Raw genomic sequence first — 23,594 nt, 5'->3', positions numbered from 1 at the left:
GTAATGATGTATCTGTTGTAATGAAAATCTAAGTGTCCACTGAATTACCTATTACTATTGAACGTTTTGGCAACCGAGCAATCTGATAACAAAACATGAAGAAGTTAACTTTGATTTTAACTAATTATATTCTAAAACATACGACTAAAAAAGTTAGTAAGGATTTAGGAGCATTAATAACCGATTTAATTAATAGGTAAAAAAACTTCGATTAATGATTTATAGTTTTAATCCTCCAATGACAACATTGGAATAAAATTATTCGATATAATCAATAACTACACACAAATAGCATGACAAACATGCAAACTTCAATTTTTTACTACATAACTACTAAAATTTAAACAAAAAACACCTTTATTACTAAATAAACAAGGTTTATTTTCGTATTCAACAATATTTACTGATATGTCTGCTGTATAACCTTAGGTTAACTTTTTATAAGTTTTCGATCAATGTCCATGTGAAACAAGTTTTTGACCGGTCTTGATATAAAGGTGCGCGCTCACTTAGAGATCACGACGTCCGAATGTAATGTAACGTTACAGAGACAAATGTAGGTGGTGGAGGAAGGGGTAGCGATTCAATGAGCATAAGCTACATTGGTAATATTACATATAGGTATAATGTGCTATAATGTGATAGATTTTGTAATATCAAAGCGATTGATAATTGTTTCTTGTTTTTATAATAAAAAGACAGACAATTATTTGGAAACTAAGTCGCGGTGCCCCTAAAATTTATTTATATTCCTTTTCCTCTGAAGGGGACAATTTCACAGTTTCTGTTTTTTCCTGTTATGAATAATTTCGGTTTATTTTCAAGAGTTTCAAAATTTTCTGATACAAAAAATACATTTTTTTCAGGATGTATTTCATGAATATATGTTATAATAACGCAGTCTCAACAATGTATAATTTGATCTCGCTCTAAAAAACGAGAAGAACTTCTATCTGTTTTTCGAAGCGCCAAATTACATCTCGACCAAGCTTAGGTACTGTAGGTAGATGTGGAGGCACCTTTATAAATATAATTCGTATTATCATAGTTGTTTATGATTACCAAAGCGCGTCATATAAGTCAGTGACGTTAACATAATTATAATGACGCAAAATAGGTGGCTAACCTCTCGGTTCTGTTTGATTTCTTTGCTTTTATTATAATAGCTTTTGTTATTTAAAACAGTTATTTTTGCGTTATTTTATTTTGCTTTTTAATGCTGATAGAGCTTTTGGGTGGTTTGTACATTAATTTTTAGCAAAAAATTAATTGCTGTTTAGTTGTTCTTGTAAATAAAAATGTATCTCCGTTCATTAGTTTTGAACTGCAGAGCAGATGTCACTTCTTTGAGGCGTTTCTGGTGGTTAAGATAATTTTACGTAGGAAACAGTCAAAAAATAAACATTTAATGTAGACTTTTTATTTACCTACTAGCTGTTGCCCGCGACTTCGTTCCCGTGGGTAGAAGATATAAGTTATGATTTAGGTATACCTGCCCGGTTTTTTTTTGTCGCAGCGTGATGGTTTATAGCCTAAAGCCTTCCTCGATTAATGCTCTATTCAACACAAAAATAATTTTTCAATTCGGACCAATAGTTCCTGAGATTAGCGCGTTCAAACAAACAAACAAACAAACTCTTCAGCTTTATAGTTTAGTATAGATATAGATTATAATTCATTTTTTTGATGAGCAGTTAACAACAAAGAAACATTTAAAAACAATAACTTCCGAATAAAACCGAAGAGTTCAATAAAACCACTTGTCAGATGCATTTCCAATATAAAATATCAGATACATTTACAACTGGAAATTTCCAAACGTGAAAACCCAGTCATTGTTCAGGGTAGGAATCTTACTCAAGCCTTCACAAGTCAGTGAACACGTTACAAACTCAGGCACTAATTAGGTTTTAATTAAATATTGTAGTATCTCCAGTTTTGTAGGCTACTTTGAACTCTTATAGACTCTTGCGTCCCTCTTACACTTTCGGTGTAGAAGAAAGATGTTGAATGAGCTTTGTAGAGCGTTATCTCACTTCCACAATGTTAAAAGTAATCAATGCTTCGTTTTTCTTAATCTGAAAAGAAGTTTTAACGTAGTGAAGTATAGTAATTCTGATTTACCACATTCTTATACATTCACTTTTCTTGATTTTTTGTCGTTCTGGTTGAATTTTTGTAAGTCAATTTTGGGGCATTTTACGATAAACTAGCAGGCAGGATGTCTTCAAGAATGCATTCTTTGCTACTAATTTCTGGCACAACACAGCCTCCCATCCCAGACCTTAAAATTGTTTTAAGAAAATCAAATACTGAAACTCATGCGATATTGTAAATTTGGGTTTCCTTATCCACAAACAAATATACTCTTAGACAAACGCTAAATAGTAAGAACGTTACTCCCGACGGAATTTTCGCTTAAATTTATAACTAAACACACAATATCGAGTCGGAATCGCTCAAGTTTAACCGTTTTCGTTAAGTTTGTTGACTTTGCTTAGCTAAGCGTGGCTTATTGTTTAAAATAATAAACCTACTGCTTCTGTTGTAAGTGGTAGTGCTGAAACAATTGACGACCTCCGTGGTCGAATGGCGTACGCACCGGTTTCAAAGTGTCGCTAGCTCTGAGATCCCGTGATCGATCCCCGGTCGGGTCAATGTAAAAAATCACATTTCTACATTGTCTCGGGCCTGGGTGTTTGTGGTACCTTCGTTGTATCTGAATTCCATAACACATGTGCTTTAGCAACTTACTTTGGGTTCAGAACAATGTATGTTGACCGCATTTCTTTTTAATCCTTCCTACTAATAATATAAAGTGTAAATAATAGTAAAAATCAAGGTTAAGAAACGGTTGGTATGGTCATAGGTAACTGTTTTGGAGGAAGACTAATTTATTTGTCACCCTGATTATCTTCAGTCTATTTTACGGATTTTGACAGGTTTTAACAATACTGTAATATAAAATTATGTTCAACAAACTCTAAATATGCAACACTATTTCTTTTAAATATAACAAAAGATTTACTGAACACTTTAGGAAGTCAAATAAAAGTTTTACTATTTTAAACTATTGTAGTTTTAACTTATACAATGTTTTGTCATTGTTCAGAGGTACTATATTAGTTTTCTTAACAAAGAACGGTAAAACTCTGCAAAGGTCACTTTGTATTGTTTAAACATTTAAAAATCTTAAAATGTAACATATTATTCCAAGTTAATATACTTCGTAAAATATTCCATATCTTTCACGCTACGCTGTCTAGCCACAAACTAAGCAAAGCTTGTATTATGAGTACTAGACAACTGATACACATACTTTATATTCTAAATATACATATCTATACTAATATTATAAAGGGGAAACCTTTGTATTTTTGTATATTTGTATTGAATAGGCTCAAAAACTATTGGACCGATTTCACTTTTACCATTACTTAGAGGGATTCTTCCGAATCCGTATAGGCTATATTTTATCCCAAGAAATAAGCTTAAAAATTAAATGTCCAACCGTGCGAAGGCGTTGCGGGTCGCTAGTTATGGATAAATTACATTTAGACACAAACCAAACGATCGAGGTAATCACACAAATATCTGTCCTGGTAGGAATCGAACTCACAACCTCCGATATAGTAGCCAGGGCCACTAACCCCTAGACCATCAGGCCAGTCGTATAGAAGTTAGAAGCAGAAAATTAAAAGTATTATTGTTCTCAACTTTATCTTATAAGGTTGCTCTATTAGAGGAAACGGGGATTCACAAAAACTTAAATCTAAAATTGTCAACCTGCAGCAAGCTTGCGTAGTGAACAATTCTTAAACCTATCTTTATGCGAAGTTCCAAATAGTGGGACGTTGGATGTTGCTAAGTGTTCAAGTTAATAACGCAATACAGTTTCGTGTTAACATATGCTAATTATATTAATGACAGCGTGATGAATATCCCAAACCGAATCTACAATTTTAGAAAACATTTTCCCGTTTTTTTACATAATTAGTAACTGCTCTACTCCCGTAATCATAACATCCTCAACAAATGAACTATCTACCACTGACAGCATTCTTCAAAGCGGACCAGTAATTCCTGAGACTAGCGCCACCAAACAAGAAAACTCTTCAGCCTCATAATTTATTTGTATACATTTTAAAGCTATAATATATAGGCTTGTTGATATGTAAATATATTGTTAATACCTTTCCATTACATAAATAACTTAAGCCTACCCTGTGAACATGACCTTTGTCCTTGAGTCCGGGTATTTCTGATGACGTCACAAAACTGGTTTGTAGCGGAATTTATGAGAAGTTAGGAAAGAGTTCTTGTTATGTATTAAAAGTAGTTATTGATAAATAAGTCACATTCCATTTTAAAGATTATCAAAAATAAAATAAAAATAACTATCTACAAAAATGAAATATACGTATTTTGCATAGAAGAAGAATGAGCTTGGATTTCCAAATTACTATCTATAAAATGTCAATTATATAGTTTTTACGGTTCGTAAGATAAAGCCTGGTACTTCCAGACAGTGGTCCCTTATTAAGAGGATTTCGATTTCGATAGACCTTATGGACACGAAACGACTTCGTCCCCGTGGGTAGAAGATATAAGTTATGATTTATACCTGCCCTGTTTTTTTCACATTTTCCATTGTATTTTCGCTCCTATTAGTCGCAGCGTGATGGTTTATAGCCTAAAGCCTTTCTCGATGAATAGTCTATTCAAGACAAAAAGAATTTGTCAATTTTTTGGAACAGTAGTTTCTGAGATTAGCGCGTTCAAACAAACAAACTCTTCAGCTTTATATATTAGTAAGTATAGAGTAGGTATAGATTATCATTCACAGCCCTAGGCCACCCACTGCTGGGCATAAGCCTTCCCATTTTCGACAGATCACTGTCGACTCCTCTTGTTCTCGGACGACCGACGCTTCTTTTTCCTTTTTCGCCCTCCGTTCAGTCACCTCCTCAGTCCACCTGCCGTCTCTTAGTCTGACCAAGTTGCCAGAATATAAATACTTATCAAAATATTGCTAGGGACTACTGGGGAGGAGCTCGTGGCTAAGCTATAACTGCATAAGAGGATCGATCTCGCGGTTGGTTCTTAGATGGGTGACCATCTTTGTCATAACGAGTTCTTCCGTGTTTCGGAAGGTGCGTTTAATTGTGGGTCCCGGATGTTATTCCTACATCTTTGACAGTCGTTACATGTAGTCAGAAGCTAGAAAGTCTATTTAACCAAGGGGTGTCGTGTTGTCCAGGTAACTGGATTGAGGAGGTCAGATAGGCAGTCGCTCCTTGTAAAACACTGGTAGTTAACTGAATACGGCCCGATGATTAAAATATTACTAGTATCATTATTAAATGATGTAACGGTTTACTCACGCGTATTTATCGGGGTAGCCCGACTAGTTTCGGACCCAACCGGAGTCCTTAATCATGAGCAGACGCGGCGGGATCGCGAGTCGAACATTACTAGTATCAACTTGTATTATCAAGCAGTAACTGATTGCATATATCATATCTCGTTACATGTATCTGCCTATATACAGTATCATATATGTATAATCAGGTATTTTCCACAGCACTTTGACCACATTACTAGTAATTGAGATGTTGCTCGTAAACAACCATTTCGTGGTTAGAGCTATGATTCAATGGTTTTCTATCATTATATAGGTTTGTGTAGGTATACTGAACCCGTCATGAAATGAGTAAACAATTTTTTCAACTAAATCAGTTAAAATAGATTTGGCCAACCCAACCAAAATCCGAATAATGTTTCTTGAACTTTGTGCATAAACTACTGCTTTTTACGGTAATAGTATTGTTTTAAAAACATAAACGCACAATTAAAAAATAACTACTGAGCTAAACTAAAAGACATTTTTATAGGACAAAATGACCGCTATTTTACGTAAAATAATAAAGGAAGCCACAATTCTTCATCCAATCCTGATCAATGAAGTAACAAAAATTAAAGAAAAAAACAGACGAATTAAAAACCACCTCCTTTTTAAGTCCATTGAAAATGGTACCCTATTTTTAAGACTACTTTAAACTTATCAACGTTTTCATCCATAATTTCTTCCCAACACTAATCATATTTATATTATTGTTTTCCGTGTCCATAATGCCATCGCTTACCATAATAGTTGCTAAGTAAATGCTTAGCATAACAACCTGCGTGCACATATAATGAGCTATAGTATATTACGTATGGGCAACCATTTGTTGTTGTCATATTTCTTGAAATTATCGTCATTTACAAGAAGGTTCGTGATTGCTAACCAACATTCAATTGGAATCTCTAAATCCTGGGTTTAGCCAAAGACATCATCATCATCTTTATTCAGGAATTTCAATAATAATCTATGTTATCAAATGTTAGAATGTTTTTATTTTGTGTTTAAAAACTGCCCCGCTTTATACATAGAACTCTCTTTAAAATAAAATACTCTTTGCAATGTTCCATAAGTTATGCATGTGTTTGAACCCGCAACCGCTCCTTGAAAAATACGGTAACAATTATCCAATAATAATTGTATTAATGCTGAAGAAATACTCTGGTGCCTAGAGCAATATTTAATTTTGTCACTTTTATATAGTTCTTCATAATCAACTCTATAGTTTAGGAGTTAAAAAATCCTGACAAAAAATGGCATGTCCATTTGATTGATTCTTACCTAATCATACATTGTAATAATTAATCGCTTGTTTTCCTCTTAGTTTTATCTTTGACCCCAGACCTTAACCTTCGACATGAATAATGAGTGAATTATAAATCATTTTTTATTGTGTAGCGATTAATGTCCTTACTTAAATTAAAATTAAATAGTCGCAATGATGTCATGGTTAAAAATATTTAAACTTCACAACGATTTATACGCATGTTTTTATAAGGATCGCCCGAAGAGTTTCGCACCCGACAACCCAAATCGGAGGCTTTAATCTTTAGCTGAAAGCGATGTGTTCAAGATATAAATCTTAATCCATACTAATATATAAAGCTGAAGAGTTTGTTTGTTTGTTTGTTTGAACGCGCTTAATCACGTTAAATGTATGGAAATGACATTTCGTTTCGATAAGTGACTTTGACCTGTCTTCTCCATAGGTACAGTTGTTTTAAACGATTTGACGTAATGGGAATGACAGCGTGCTGCTGGGGAGTTTGTTGCACCGTTTCTTCTCTCACAGCAAAAGCACTTAGGAAGCGGTGATGGGTGGGCGAAACTGGGTGCCGTCCAATGTAACTTGACCTTCAAAAAGTGCTACTTAGTAGCCTAATTTGAATAAATGAATTTTGATTTTGATTTTGATTATTAAAATGCCACTATAGAAATAATAGGCTTCCTTTTTTGGCCTTTATTATTTTTTAATTAAATAATTTGATGCTTTTGTCGCGAGGGTTTTCACGGACATTCAAGTAACATGCACAAAGCACCCAGACTCAGAACAAGCATTCGTTTATCTCACAAATGCTTGTAATACGCAAGGATCGAAACCGCGACATGTCGCGCATGGCATGTTTGACGTGGTGACCTCAACTCACTCAGTTATGAGATGCTCATCCCTTTTTCAATAATTTTACTTATTAATGTTTTCTTTAGAAGTTATCTAAGTCTTTTAGCTTTTATCATCAATCTAGTGACGTAGGTTTCGTGCTAGCCCTCGCGTGCCGTAATTTCTATTTGTGTAAATATCACCTTGAATTAAAACAACCCTGTGCATTGACATTGGTCAGTCAAAGTTAAACCACGGTCGCAGGCTCATCGTTAGAAATGGTAATGAATTAAGATAAATCCTGAAAAGTATTAAAGATTGTGTAATTACTGAAAATAGTTCAATTGTCTTCGTAGTAGAGGTATATTAATACGGGCAGTGCGTTGAAAACATAAACGCTTTGGTTTGAAAAGTGAAAAGATTTTATTTATGTAGATACCTACATGGCAACTTTTTAAAACAGAATACAGCAATACGAAATCAATGCGACGTTGAATTACAATTTTGAAGATTCAAAAATCCCACCTAATCAAAATACCTAAAAGAAGTTTGACAACTAGATTTTGGCCCTGTACATGTTCAAGAAAGGTTACCTTGCAACATTAAATTAAATTCACTTTATCTTTGCAGTAACCATGCCTGCCTACGACAACGAAGGCGCGACGATATCCATGGAGGATGTTCGCGCCCCGGAAGCCCCCATCACCATCAGCACCATAGAGAAAGAGCTCATCGCCAGGAGACACAAGCAGTTCAAGAGTCAGAAGTCTACTGTAGCTTCTAGGTAAGTCTCAAACCAATTTATACTGTATTTGGGGTGAGATACGATCCTTTTTGGGAAGCAAAAAATATCATCTGTAATATCATAAGGTGTACCAAGAGATAGCTTGACAGTTAAAAATAAATTAGACTTTATTTACTGTGTTATACGGTAAATTATCGAAAAAATTTGCTCTATTGAATAGTAAGGCACTGATTGCCAGGAGATGCAAGCTGTTAATTTTATTGTTTCCTCTAAAAATACGGGGTAACGGAAAAACAAACTGTATTTCGTTTGTATATGGTTGATAATAGTGGTTAAGTTTACATTCGATAGTTATACGACAACTCTTTGTAATCGTGTACCCAATATGACATACCCATATTTTTTTTTACGAAATATTAATTGAGGTATTTCGCAACAGAAAACAACAGGCTGTCTGCGTGAGGAGAGCACACAAGAAATATGGAACAACAAAGAACCCGAACATTATTCTAGATGGACTCAACATGACAGTGCCTAAAGGAACCATGTAAGTATTCAAATAATAATAATCATCATCATCATCATCAGTCTTGAATCACCCACTGCTCAAACGGTATAGGCCTCCCTTTATTTGTGCTATTCTCATCGGTCTCTTGCCTTTCATATCCATCCTCTATCAAATTTGAGAACAGTCAGTTCTGAGGTCTATGCATTGTAGCTTTTATCAAAACTTTAAGAGCCCTCAGAAACACTTATATTTCTTGATGAATTAATAACAGTTTGCTGACACGTATCTATTTATCGGAATCTCCCGACTAGTTTCGTTCCCGACCAAGGCATTAATCTCGCGAGCAGTTTGATTTGTGACTCTGCCGCGTCAGCTCATGAACAACCTCTTTTTGAAACTAGTTAGAAGATCCCTATAAATACATGTGAATTCTGTCTTCAAATATCATGAATGCTCTTCACGAAAGTTATTGGAATTTTTGTACAAAGCAATAATTCAATTGTTACACACAGTTACTAAAAATCTGAATACCGAAGCAAAATATGAAAAGTCTTGCACATATTCGACATTCATTTATTTTCCAGAAGTTATTTGATGTCTCTTCGACTTGATCGGGTTTACCCATTATGTGAATTTTTCTTATATCGATAAAATTGCAAAACTCGTTGCAGTGTTCTCTTAGGAGTACTTACATTATCCTATCTCCTCAGCAGTTTAATTTCTTGCATGAATGCACATGTATTCGTGCTGTTGATTAGAAAAGGGTGCATGTTCAAAGCGTGTAGGAATTACAATTGTGTACCTACCAACTTGTATTCACTGTTAAGATTTCTGTCTTGTGAAATAAATAGGAAACGTATACCCGATGATTAAAGGGAATAACCATAGCTTAGCCTGGCGGTTGAAACTGAGTTTTTTGTAAGCAAACTCTCCAAGTTGAAATTGATCAAGAAACAGAGTAAAACTTCTAGAGGCTTGCTTTCTGGAGTTTCTGGTCCTATTCATGGATGTGTAAGCACGAGGTGTAAAGATCTGAATTCCAACGTAGGCATTGCTCCAATAAAACTGTTATCACAGTTATATGCACTGACTTATTTACTGTAAAGCACCTCAGAAAAGCGGTGAAAGGGACAGACAGCATGGGGAAACATGGCAAGGAAAGTTAGATTAAAAATATTGGAGTCTGTAATCCCCAACCCGCATTGCTCAAGCGTGGTGATCTATGCTTAAATCTATTCAGTGAGAACCTAATTGAGTGACCCTACTTCAATTCAAATAGTTTGAGCAAATTACCTAAAACGGTTTAATTTTTATATCCTCAAGATGACCTTGATAACTAAGGACTTGACTAAGGAATCCATTTTTAGCCCATTCTATCACAGCCTGCAAATTGAAAAACATTATCGTCTTGTCTCAGACCATTTGGTCCAAATTATTTAAAACGCTTCCTTGATTATTTTCGTTGAAAGAAAATGGCCGTTTGTCAAACAAAGTCCCTTCTCGACGACATTTTTCAGGAGGCATTTGTGACATTTTTGAAAATAGACCGTTTAGAGAAATTATATTAAGAATGATTGCGTTTTAATTTTTCTGTGGGATTGTCGTTCAGATTTACAAATCTTATTCATTTAATTGTAAGTATCATTTTGAAATGGATAAGGCTTTGACAGTTACGTATTTTAGTTTGAAGGAATGATAATATCATTAGAGTAGAGTAGTTAGGAATATTCTTTGTGAAAGGACAAGCGTGGGTGGAAAAAGAAATGACTGAGCCATTCCATTAGTAATTGTAGGCAGAAAATTAAATTAACGTACACTGTTCGGGACAAAGGGCCTCCGACTAATGAAAAATAATTAAGTAGTGACAGTGTGGCGCTACATGGTGACATCATTAATGTTACCATTGTAGCTCCAAGCTGTATATGATTTGGTTCAGGATGGGTTTTCTTTGATTGCAATGCATTGTCATACACCAACACAACAACTCGGATGACGTAGCACGGCGGTTCACGGTTTAGTCAGAAAGAGTCTGACACTACTCGTGTCCTCCATGGGAAGTCTGAAGAGTGGGTGTCCATGAAGATTCCCTCGCCGTACCAAAAAAATGTATGGATTTTCTTTGAGACGGTGATAAGATGTTGATCATCATATTCTTTCTTTTTCCCAATTGCAATTTTGGCGACAGATTTTCCAGAATGGTAATGTCTCTCCACATCCATTGAACTTGAAATACATCCGTCTCGCTAATACTGACAACATTATATTACTATAAAAACCTTTGATTTCAGATACGGTCTCCTGGGTGCATCAGGTTGTGGAAAAACGACCTTACTATCTTGCATCGTGGGCAGACGAAGACTGAACTCTGGAGAGATTTGGGTGCTGGGTGGCAAACCAGGTAGCCCCGGCAGTGGAGTGCCAGGACCAAGGATTGGATACATGCCTCAGGTAGGAATGTAGAATGTATCTGAAGTAAAACTTTATCATTGATATTTTGAAACTTTATTAGACTAGAATATTTGAACTAATAAATCATTGTCAAAGTTAGTAGGGAACTAAAAACAGCATTATGAAAACATTAAAGTTTTTGTCTTTTGAAGAGATACTCCTTAAGTAAAGTGCTTAACCCCAAATCTTATATTGTTAGGTCTTTTCATAACTTGGAGAATTGTTCCAACTTTGTCAATTAAGTGCTAAACTGTCTGTGGTTGACACATTTAGAACTTGTTTGTTTTGATCCTTGTGTAGGAAGTATAACAAATACTTAACGGTAGCTACTCAATCCACATCTTGTATAAGAGCTTTCTTTGCCCAAAAGTTATTTTGGACTGCATTTGTGGAATGGTTTAATTCTTCGCGCTAATGATCACTATAAGGGGCGTGTGTTCGATCCCTGCTCGTATTTGTGTAAATGAATGCTTGTTTTATGTATGGGTGTTATTTAAGCATATCTGTATAAACCCAAGTGACAGAAATGCCTAAGTGAGCTGAGTTTTCTTAAAAAAAATATTTCCAAGATTAATTTCAACCAACGAATTAAACTAAAACAGCATTGGAATGAGAAAAGACTAATTTATTCGAAGTTTCCCGTCAGTCAGGTACCCAAGGGTTTTTAACGATTTCTTACCTACCCCTAAAAAGGTTCAAACACGCAACTTATAACTTCTTACAGTTCCCAAGTTACGATCTAATGTCACAGCAATTTGTGGCCAGAAAGCGGCTAATATACCACTTATGTTATGATCACAAACAATAAAAGTACAAAGGAAAGTCACTCTTATTATAATAGCAATAAAGGTTATGATATTATACATATTTTGTGTCAATGCCATGTGTGTAGGTAGAACTGTAAGCACTGAAGCGTGCCTTTGATTTGTGATTCTATGATTAATAGGTTTATGTAGGTAAGTATCGTATGTCATTTGTTTCGTTACATAACTAACTTGTAAGCAAACACTATTTTACGTCGCAAGCTATTAAAAGATTATTAAAGGTGACTTTAACTGCCTTTTTGCTTTAACTTGCAAGCGGCAACAGATAGAGAATTAAGAACGTGCTTATAGTTTTATCTTCGTTTAATATTGGCTGTCGAGTTTTTGTCTATATTTCGTTGAAAGAAAAACATTAACATGTATTTTAGAAAGTATCATGTTGAAATGGATCATATCATCTCATAATATCACAATCATATCATACTAATATTATTAAGCTGAAAGTTTGTCAGTTTGTTTGGATGTGTATCCAGTGTTACGTTAAAACGGCATGATCAATTTTGATAAAATTTGGCTAGAAGTTTGAGTCTGGATTTAGGTGCTTTTTACCCGACTGTATTGTCAGAAAGAGAGTCATTTTTTGGAGATATAACCGACATGTCCGAAATTAACGCGGTCGAAGCCGCGGGAAAAGCTAGTCTCTTAGTTATGAGTTGTTTTACAATATTTAAGTCCTTCTAAAAAACATCCTCTCGTATTAGGATATCCTTAAAATATTATCAAATTCGCAGGCGTAAAAAAAGCCTTTATAATTTATTCAAAATACCCAAAAGGTGTTCGAGGCAAAACCACAACAGAAACTATTTTTAGATTTTTGTGTCATAACAAAAATATGAAGTAAATAGATGTCCAAGGTTTAATTTTCTATTCATAAGCTCGTGAATCTTACTTAAGTTTTGGTTAAATTATTTGACATTAGATCATAAATAAAGGTGTGATAGCCGTAATCGCAAGACTGGCAAGGCTGCCGAATAAAGGGTCTCGAATTGAAAAAAGGCGGGCAAAGAATGTAGCGTGTCTTTAGAAAATAATTATCACATCTTCTATAATTGACTTTAAAACGGTTAGGCTTCTTGTTTTTGGATGGGGAATCATCAAAATAAATGACTCCTCCTACTTTGGGTTAAGCGAAAACAGAGTCAGATTTTTTTACTTACTAATACCCCCCTATGTCCCTTCTTTTGCCCTTTGTGTGGCAAACAGTATGCGAAACACAGGTGCTAGCACTGTTCCCTTACTCTCTTGGCTCAGATCTATCTGAGGCTGCGGTAACCTTTTTGGACCTAATATTAGATACTAGCTGTTGCCCGCGACTTCGTCCCCGTGGGTAGAAGATATAAGTTATGATTTAGGTGTACCTGACCGGTTTTTTTTCACATTTTCCATTGTATCTTAGCTCCTATTAGTCGCAGCGTGATGGTTTATAGCCTAAAGCCTTCCTCGATGAATGGTCTATTCAACACAAAAATAATTTTTCAATTTGGACCAGTAGTTCCTGAGATTAGCGCGTTCAAACAAACAAACTCTTCAGCTTTATATATTAGTATAGATTAGGTCCAAAAAGGTTACCGCAGCCTCAGATAGATCTGAGCCAAGAGAGTAAGGGAACAGTGCTAGCACCTGTGTTTCGCATACTGTTTGCCACTTATATCATTATGTTCTGCGCAAGTGGTAGCTGCTACGGTATATTTCTCTACTTCATTGATTGAGAAACAACACTGACATATTGGTTGATCAATGCTCACACCTTCCCTATAAGGGAAGAGGCCTATACCAAGGTAATATGGTTAACTTTAAAACGAATAATATAAACTAGTATTATAACTACTGCATTACAGAAAATGCTCTTTTACGCAGAGTTATTTCGTTATCTTGATGTGAAAAAGATCAATTTTCGTGATAATAAATTTAAATTATGTATATTAATTATTATCTTAACAAAGGTCGTTTATTTTATTTCAATTAATTTTAATAATGAACATATAACTTTATCAAGTCTTTTGACATGATTTGTGTAACGGTAGTTTGAAATTTATGTTGTAGTATTTGCATTAATTTAAATATTCTATTATAGAATAATAACATTTGTTCACATCATATTAAATGCAACAGGACGTATGAACAAAGATACATTAATTATGAGGTTATATAACTTTTTATATTATACACATGTATACACGGTGATTTTTAAGTCGTCTTACAAAAGCAGCCCAGTTCATGTATCCGACGTAAAATACCCCTAGGTGCAATTATTATTTTTTTATCATCAACTAAGATATTAAGTTCGAAGAAAATTAAACAAGAGAAATCTGAAATATACTCTTAAAAATGATAAAAACGCCGCCGCCTGCGCCCCTCACCATTGTTACAAGGCTCGGACCGCGCTCGCAACAGAGCTGTGTTTCTAAAAAACTACGAATTGCATCATAATATTGAATAAAAAATTGCATTTAATTTTTTTTCAAATCTCATTAATACCTATTTTTTTATCATGAACGTGTTCTAGGCATTGGATACATGAGCTGGGCTGCTTTTGTAAGACGACTAAAAATCACGGTGTACAAAAATTTTTTTTAAGCATTAGTAAAATTTTGAAGTCTTTTCATTTATATTTTAATTAGCCAAATGACTGCACCTCATTCATATACGGATGTCATTTAATAGTTTTAATGTAAAACGCTTTTTGTTTTGGGTAAAAATTAATATGCAACTGCAACCCTCACCAAGGCTGAATAAGGAGATACTGTCTGATGAATGTATGCACGGATAGCCGAGTGGTTGAGGTCACGTGCGCGACGTGCCTTTGGTTCGATCCCCGCGCAGAGCCATTGTCCTGAGTTTGGGTGTCTACTTGTATATGACTTGAATATTTGTGAAACCTCCCGCGACACACGGATTATTAGGACTAGGATTATTATTAACTAGCTGTTGCCCGCGACTTCGTCCGCGTGGTTAGAAGATATAAGTTATCATTTATACCTGCCCTGTTTTTTCCACATTCTTCATTGTATCTTCGCTCCTATTAGTCGCAGCGTGATGGTATATAGCTTAAAACCTTCCTCAATGAATGGTCTATTTAATACACAATAAAGTTCAATTTGAACCAGTAGTCTCTGAGATTAGCGCGTTCAACAAACAAACAAACTCTTCAGCTTTATATTAGTACCTATAGATATACAAGGGTCTTACTACGGGAGTAGTTTTTTTATTTATTTAACTTTATGCTCATTTATACATGATTGTTTCAGGAAATAGCGTTGTTCGGAGAGTTCTCTATCAGAGAAACATTGATCTATTTCGGTTGGATCGCGAACATGCCAACCAAGGAGGTCGAGGAGCGGATAGACTTCTTGATTGCCTTGCTGCAATTACCGAACCCTACAAGGTGAGAGAAATTATTTAGTAATAGTTGTCAAGACTGGGAAGTGGTTGATTTGGAAGAAACGCCAGCAAGCCTGTACCTACGTACTATATTTTTTTGGAAACCAATTAATTAAGTTTAATTGGTTGTTTCTTTGGTTCGACTCGGTATATCCCAGGGAAAATAATTAACTGCCTTGGTACAAAGCCGAAATATTTATGTTGAGGAAGAGAAATCGTAAACTACATTGCACCTCATGCTTACATTATGGCAAGCTTTTTAAGGTCATAGTTACCACTAATGACAATGACGATAAAAATAACTGCTCTTGGTTTTGGGGCCGAAAAAGTCAGAGATTTAGATTTTTCTATTCCTCATCACGAGTCTCATGTAACTCATGGTCATACTTTTTCAGGCAAGTCAAGAATCTGTCTGGAGGTCAGCAGAGAAGGACTTCGTTAGCTGCAGCCCTGATCCACGATCCTGAACTGCTTATCCTCGACGAGCCCACTGTTGGAGTAGATCCAGTTCTTCGACAGAGGTAAAACGAATACTTTGATTCTTCAATAATTGGTGTAATACCAGTTCAGTGTTATCGTACTTAGTAAGTATTCGTAGAAATTCAAGAAAAGACGCCTTTCCAAAATCTCCTGGATAGACCCTACAGAATTTTCAAAGACACTATTTTTTTGCCGAAGTTGACTATTTGAGGACTTTTGTACTAAAAAAAGGTTTATAAGAAAACGATTTTGACATAGTACGAGTAGAATAAATAAAACTGCTAAACAATTAAATATTCAGTTCATGCTGACTCGCAGTAAATAATGTTTGCAATAAAATAAACAAAGTGCAGACTCCTTAAACACATAAAACTAACGTCTACAAAAAGTCGAGTTCTATCCTAAAAATAACTATTTGTAGTAGTCAGGTAAACTAAAGTGTCAAACATAAGACCGCTTGAAGGTCAAAAACCTCCCAAAAGCAAAACGTTGATGTTCATTTTAATTAAAGTATGATTAAAAATAACCGAGTTAACTCAGTATAAATTGTTATTTTATCTTTTTAAACCTGTTTTATATAAAAACAAGTCTGGTTTAAACTCCGAAGCCAAAACGATGGATGGTACAGGTTTGAATCTGGAAGTAATGAACCGATTTTGATTTTGTTTTTTGTTGCTTCAATCGTGAATTAAACGAGAGTGTTTTTAGTTACGCTTGATGGAACAATAGGTCCAAGATAGTTTCCATAAAATGGCGAAAGTGTATTTTATTTTACAATGCCTTAGAAATTCTCATCCTTAAATGTAGGTATCAAACGAAAGACGAACTAAAATAATACAAAACAAATCTAAGTGTGTATTATAAAAATGAAGAAATTTCGAAATTAAAACCATTTTGTATTGGCCAAAAGAACGACATAACATGTATAGATTTTGTCATTTTTAATAGCTTTTTTAAAGCAAGTTGTCCATATGCGGATGACTTTGCTACAACACGATTTAAACCGCACTTTCTAGAACATCTGATTAACAATTTCATATGTAAATTTACTTTAGATTTAATTGTTGAAACATATTTTGTTTGCAGTATTTGGGATCATTTAGTGGAGATAACGAAGGGTGGACGCACTACGGTTATCATTACAACTCACTACATAGATGAGACGAAACAAGCTGATATTGTGAGTATTTTCAGTATTTTATTAAATTCCAAAATACTTATCAAAAAAACTATACATTTTTTGAATGTAAACTACGTTATAATATAATATACTTAACATCAGGAATAAAATAAAAAATCGTGGGATTGTTGGTAGAATTTGTACGTATTTTTTTAGCATCATGGATATGTATCTATTCTGATTAATTAAATAAATACCAATGTATGAAAAAGAGTATTTCGTTCTACCACGTCAATATTTTATAACTGGATATTCGAATTCATCGTTAGAACAAAAAAATCATGTAGAGGATAATGATAAAAAGCATAAAAAATGCAGTTACTAATTAAAAACAATTTCCCCTTCAGATTGGCCTCATGCGAGGTGGCAGATTCTTAGCAGAAGAATCTCCGATGGAGCTGATCCGTCGCTACCAGGGAGAGAGTTTAGAAGAAGTATTTCTTAAGCTCTCAGTGTTACAGAACCTCGGGAAGAGGAGACGGTCCAGTATCCTCGCTGACGTTGTGGAGAGAGTGGAATTACCTGCGTTACCGGTAAGTAACCGAAAATTAAATGGAACTATGGGAGAATCAATTATTTATAAAAAATATGCCAAGGGTTATTTATTTTACCACAGCAAAGCCGAATACCAAAGCAAAATAACTTCATTTTTGAACCACTTATCACCTCTTACCCACGAAGCGTCAAAAATGTACATAAAACTTACATTTCTGTCAATTTTAACGTTGTTGAAAAACGATTGCTTCTATTCAGATTTAAGTCAAAGAACCGAATTTCATTTCCATACATTTGCATTTTCGATAGGCCCTAATCGCGAGATTTATAAGTTTTATCGTCAGATCCCGACAATACTTTAAATTTAGTTTTTCTTTATAACTATAAACTAAATTTTCCGAAGAAGCAAGTTAAATACACAAAAACTTCATTCCTCTCGTAAAAATTTGGATAAGGATATACTTTTTTATAAGTAATACGTGGTTTTGATATCGACCCACGCGGACTGTTTGAAAATTGTTTAAACAATCTCTAACCTAACCTTCTATTTCACCAGAACCCAGCTGCAGTGGATCTAGAAGAGGCTGAAATAGGCGAGATCTCTGGTGAATTTGGTGACAACGTATCGATGAGCAGCAGAGGCCGAGTGGTGGTGACCCCGGAGCTGGTGGCGCCGATTGAAGCCATGCCTCCTCCTGAGAAGCCAGCCAGGAACATGGACATGTATATACCGATGAAATGGCATCATATGAAGGCTCTGATTTGGAAGAACTTCTTAAGTCTGTTCAGGAATTTTGGGTAAGAATACGTTTGGTTGTTAGGTAGCACATTGGCGTTGTATTGGCTTTGTCACTGTCTAGTCGAAGTGTAGGAACAAAGTCAGATGTCATAGAGCAATCTGTGTGATTGTATTATTTCAATTAATTATGTTCATTATTTTGTAAACGCTAGTTAAAGTTAGTTCAGTAAGTATTGAATTATTAAATCGGAGACGGAAAAAATGGTATACATTGGAATTTACAATTTCTTAAAAACAAAATCGTTACAACTGGGATCTTCCGAGATAGTATTCACGCAAGGAACGCCGTGAAACTGTCAAAACATATCTCCCAATCAATTAAGCTTTAACTATCTGAAACGAGGAAAATATTTTTGTTGTTTGCCCAAAATGATAATTTATGGGTCAATCTTTAATTTCCTTGTTTAGGGCTTTCAATTGCTGTTGTGAGGATTGTAAAAAATAACTCACAGCCAAATACCAACTTTTAGCAGTGGGAATCAATGGTTTAACATGATTTAAGGGACATGAATTATTCTCTTATGTATTTACTTAAACATAGCACTGTTGCAAGTATAACTGTAGCAATTGCACTAGTATGATATCTAAAAAGAGTTGTTTGATTAAATGCTCTTGTTGGTTAATTTTTATTTCATGGTCAATTAATTGAGGTTACATACAGAATTATGTGATGATCAATAGGTGCAGAAAAAACGTGTCTGAAACTGCACTGTTCAGCATTTACGCTCTTTATCTTTCTGTGATCTTAATTCTTCCTGATTTCCATCTGACACTGCACTTCAAGACTAACTTCTTAATCGTCAAAAAAAATCATTTAAGGGAATTGCATTAATTTTGATCTAAATTAAAGTATCAGCTGTTTTTACGAAACAAAACACTATTTGTGGGGCATCACTTAAATAATGAATGGTGTGGATGAAATTAATGTGTTTGGTCGAGCGGAAAGAACCAATGAAAGGCTATTAATGAAATTTATTGCGTGAATGAAACTGGGATTGGAGGGACGGTCAATATTATTATTTAGCTTCACGTAGGTGGAGGTACATAGGTAGGAATGGTAAAAGCGTATACCTGTTAGGCTAAAAAAATCGTATCAAACTTATTTACTTGTTACATATTGTTTTATGAATATTTAAATAATATGCGATTTTATTATGCATTTGTTTAGAGAAAATTGGCCAGATTACGAAAAGAGATGTCTAATATCGCCGTAAAAAACAAACCTTTCTCTGAGTCTGAATTACCCCTTATATTTTTTCCATAAGTTCTTAGACGTAATATTTTTTACCTTTAAATTCAGGTTGATTTTTACCTACTTATTGAACACTCATGAAACTTGTATCCAACGAATCATTAAACCTAAAATTTATTTTCCAGTGCCTTAGCATTCATCGTTGGTCTACCGGTCTCCCAAATGATATTCTTCTGCCTCGCCATTGGTCATTACCCAGTTGGTCTACCTATAGCCGTCGTGAACTATGAAGTCAACTCTACGAACCCCCTCTGTGAATACAACAAGGATGTCTGCCCGCAAGATCCGAATACCTACGAATGGAACTTGACAAGATTCAGTTGTGAATATCTTGATTTTCTGTCGACTCGGCAATCGAATTTGGTGAGTATTGGCTAAGATTTAAGAAATAATTTAGCTTAATTAATTTCATATAGTGTGGTGTTCATGTCCATTGGCTTGGCATCCCTTGTCATAGCTCTTCAAGAAGAGTGTCATCTTGTGCCTCTCTAGTGACGCACTAAGCCTATTACATAAGGGCATATTTTACCATTCAATCTTACACAAACGAAAAATGCTATTGAGGGCTTCTATATCAATAAATACTAGAATAGAAAATTGCACATGACATATTTACAGGATTCGACAAAAATAAATAGATTAATTAAGATTTCTCTCTCAATCACCAGGATAAATTGATGAATAACCTTTTCTCCCTTTACAGATAACCTATCCATCAAAAGAGCTGGCTATGGCGGAAGCTGAGAAGGGTAAAGCTCGCGCTGTCCTGGTCTTCCACTCCAACTTCTCCGAGTCACTGATGCAGAGGATCACGGACCCGCGACACGTCACCAACTGGACCGTCAAGCATTCAGACATGGAAGCCCATATGGATGTCACTGGTAAGTACTCAATAAAGGGAATAATATAAATACATGACGAAAAGGTAAAAACCTGGATTTTAAATATTGGAGTCTGAAATCAGCAACCCACAGTGAGCTAGCATAATGATAAATGCTCGAACATTCGTGACGGAGGTATGTAGGCAGATAATATTTTGATTCTGATTTTGCTGAATTTTTGAATAGATTAGGATTTCGAACAAAGCAGATACCATTGGATATTCATAAATGTATATTATACAAAACACTACAACCAACGATTTCGACAATGTTTATATCAATTATTATTCTTGCGATATTATCCAAACAAAATAAATGTTGTCTCACCTTAACAACATTAAGGAAACTGTCCCGTATCCATTAACACCTTTGATACAACACGGCTGGAACAAAAAGCACGTGTCATTATATCCGCCATCTTGGGGACACGTATCATGTGTCCAAGCTTAATTAAGGATCGCCTTAATTAACGTGATTGTTGGTTTATCGTTGAAGGCAAAAAATCTTTGTATCATTTACATACAAATGAGATTTTTCACATCCCCAATCAACGCGATTGGCCATTGAGTTTTTTTGCTCCTAAGCGTTCAATGTTAAGTAAACTTTTTGGGAAGGGAATAGAGTTGATTTTTGGGAAGCAATTGCGATAAATCTTTAGGGAATATAATAAAATTTTGTTATAAAAAATTGTTTGATAGTCGCACAGCAATTAGTATCAGGTTGAATTTATGTATTTTTACCTAAGGTAATTAATGTACCTAAAATATATGAAATGGATGAACCATCCAAAGCAGATTTGAATAAAATATGTATGGATTGTGTGAAAGCAGCGATTACTGAGCAACATGGATAAAAGGAGAAATATAAAAATGAATTGGAAATAGGACCCGATGAAGAAATAGCAAGGAAATTCATCATCGGCCTAGCCTTTTCCCAACTATGTTGGGGTCGGCTACCAGTCCAACAGGTTTCAGCTGAGTACCTGTGTTTTACAAGCAGCAACTGCCTATCTGACCTCCTCAACCCAGTTACCTGGGCAACATGACACCCCTTGGTTAGACTGGCTGTCAGACTTTTTAAAGCTTCTGACTACCTGTAACGACTGTCAAAGATGTAGGAATAACAGCCGGGACCCACAATTTAACGTGCCTTCCGAAACACGGAGGAACTCGCTATGACAAAGATGGTCACCCATCTACGGACCAACCGCGTCAAGCATAGCTTAACCTGTGATCGAATCACTTATGCGGTTATAGCACAGCCACGAGCTCCTCAATTGTAGAAATTACAGATACCAATTTTGATTAATTTCAGTGCGGGTTTCAAGGTATTTAATCGTTTCCCCTGAAACCGAGCTCACGTGTTTCGATTGTTTTTCGTTGGTTTCATTGTACATTGTGGCTTACAGGAATTGCAAATATGGGCAATGTGTGGCGAGCTAGTCCAAAAAAAAAAAACGTAATGGCGACCTACGAACAATAATACACAACAACAGGAAGAACTCATCTTAATACAACTCGTTGTAAACCTACGCTTATGAAAAGGCATTTATATTTCAATTTGCATGGAAAGCCGGTAATGTTAAAAATGTAATGGCGGTTGTTAAGCGTAAATTGAAACAGTCAAATAGGGGCCTAACCACGAAAATGACAATACAACCGACCTTTTCTCTGTACGGTATTTACTGGGATCTGTTGGAGTAGGCGTGGTCTTTAGAGATCGGTAACCAGAGGGTAAAACGGAATCCTGTTACTATGGCACCATTGTATGTTATAAGGATGTATCTTATGAACTGTGATAGATGGACAGGTGCAATTTTCACAGATGATGTATTTTTGCTTTCGCTATTGCATTAAATAACTTAGATCCTCAGATCGCGGTTAAGCAGCCGTTGTTGCTGTCATACATTTATATGGTAGGTTCCCCCATCCTTAAATTGATTTCTTACCCCCCCCCCCCGGATTTCTTTGTCTTAAGCCTCTTTCTACGTAACCGGTTATTACACAATTTCCCAAAAAATGTCTGAACTAGTTTCCACCTCTACGAAACCAAAATTCTCATTTGACATCATTTACAAAACCTTACCCTTAACGTACCTTCAAACCCTAGACATAAATTAATTGACGTAAATTGAGTCAAATAGATCTCTTTAGTCCAAACAGCTCAATACAGATTGGATACAGAATAAACAAAATCGCATTAAGGGCTCGTTAATTTCAGGCCCTACTTGCGTTCAGGCGGCCCTTCGTGAGGCCCTCCGTGAGGCCTCATTTTACGCGCCCTATTTGTTGAATTAAGTGCCTGTTGTCTTAATTTTCGGCAGGGCCAACAAATTAAACGAGGAATAGAGGTGAAAAAATTCTCGAACATTAATTCTTTGGACCTTCCTCGGCTGTGAAATATAAGTATATGTTCTGGTATTATTATTATACTACATGAAAAAGTTACGGTAGAACAATTTCGGAATAATTTTGGTTATGTAGACACTAAAGTATCACTTGACCTCAAGAGTTCTTTACTGTTAACTTTAGAATATTTCCTAAGACATGAAAGTAGCGTAACCTTGAGTAAAAATTGAATAAGAAAGTAAAAGTCTTTATTCCTTTCAGTCTATCTCTATACGTAAGGATGTCCACTATATTTCCTTCCGTACAACTTCCAGACGAGTCTTGTAAAGGCATTGGAAAGAAAGGAGTACAGCCAGTTCCACAAAGCTAGCATTTCTATTGTGGCATCCTATCCACTTAGGCTTATCTATCTGTTTAATAGACCCTTTGTACTCAAAGCAACCTTTTAAGGCTACTAAGACACTCAATAAATTATTCATTACTTACATATTGGGAAATTCTTAAGTGTTCTTTTTGACATATTCCATTCCAAAAAGATCAATTACCTTTCTATTCGTTCCCCTTTGAGGATACCTTTGTGGTTCTCGTTTTAAGGAAATGCGTTTATTTATCAAGGAAGTCTCTTGCATTAATGATTAAGGAAAATTATGTTTGCTTTTAGTGGTTTTTTCTTGTCTGCCAACCAACATGCCATCAGCCTTTTGGGACACTCCTAGTCTATAACTTCATGATGCAAGTTTTCCGCCATATT

The 23,594-nt window shown here is 35.3% G+C and overlaps 1 protein-coding gene across 1 annotated transcript in view; it reads left to right on the top strand.

The window, feature by feature from the left end:
- Positions 1 to 23,594, top strand: part of LOC113494856 (ABC transporter G family member 20) — a 62,579-nt gene that overhangs the window by 29,158 nt on the left and 9,827 nt on the right. The window contains exons 2-11 of the mRNA XM_026873359.1: positions 8,133 to 8,286; positions 8,687 to 8,794; positions 11,044 to 11,203; positions 15,276 to 15,412; positions 15,804 to 15,929; positions 16,975 to 17,068; positions 17,416 to 17,601; positions 18,120 to 18,361; positions 19,740 to 19,977; positions 20,318 to 20,495. Of these exons, the coding sequence (XP_026729160.1) occupies positions 8,138 to 8,286; positions 8,687 to 8,794; positions 11,044 to 11,203; positions 15,276 to 15,412; positions 15,804 to 15,929; positions 16,975 to 17,068; positions 17,416 to 17,601; positions 18,120 to 18,361; positions 19,740 to 19,977; positions 20,318 to 20,495 (1,618 nt within the window). The 5' untranslated portion in view covers positions 8,133 to 8,137. The remainder of the gene's footprint in view (positions 1 to 8,132; positions 8,287 to 8,686; positions 8,795 to 11,043; positions 11,204 to 15,275; positions 15,413 to 15,803; positions 15,930 to 16,974; positions 17,069 to 17,415; positions 17,602 to 18,119; positions 18,362 to 19,739; positions 19,978 to 20,317; positions 20,496 to 23,594) is intronic.

The sequence above is a fragment of the Trichoplusia ni genome, chromosome 6 (genome assembly GCF_003590095.1).
Source record: "Trichoplusia ni isolate ovarian cell line Hi5 chromosome 6, tn1, whole genome shotgun sequence".
NCBI classification, from domain to species: domain Eukaryota; kingdom Metazoa; phylum Arthropoda; class Insecta; order Lepidoptera; family Noctuidae; genus Trichoplusia; species Trichoplusia ni.
This window is presented reverse-complemented; position numbering and strand designations above follow the sequence as displayed.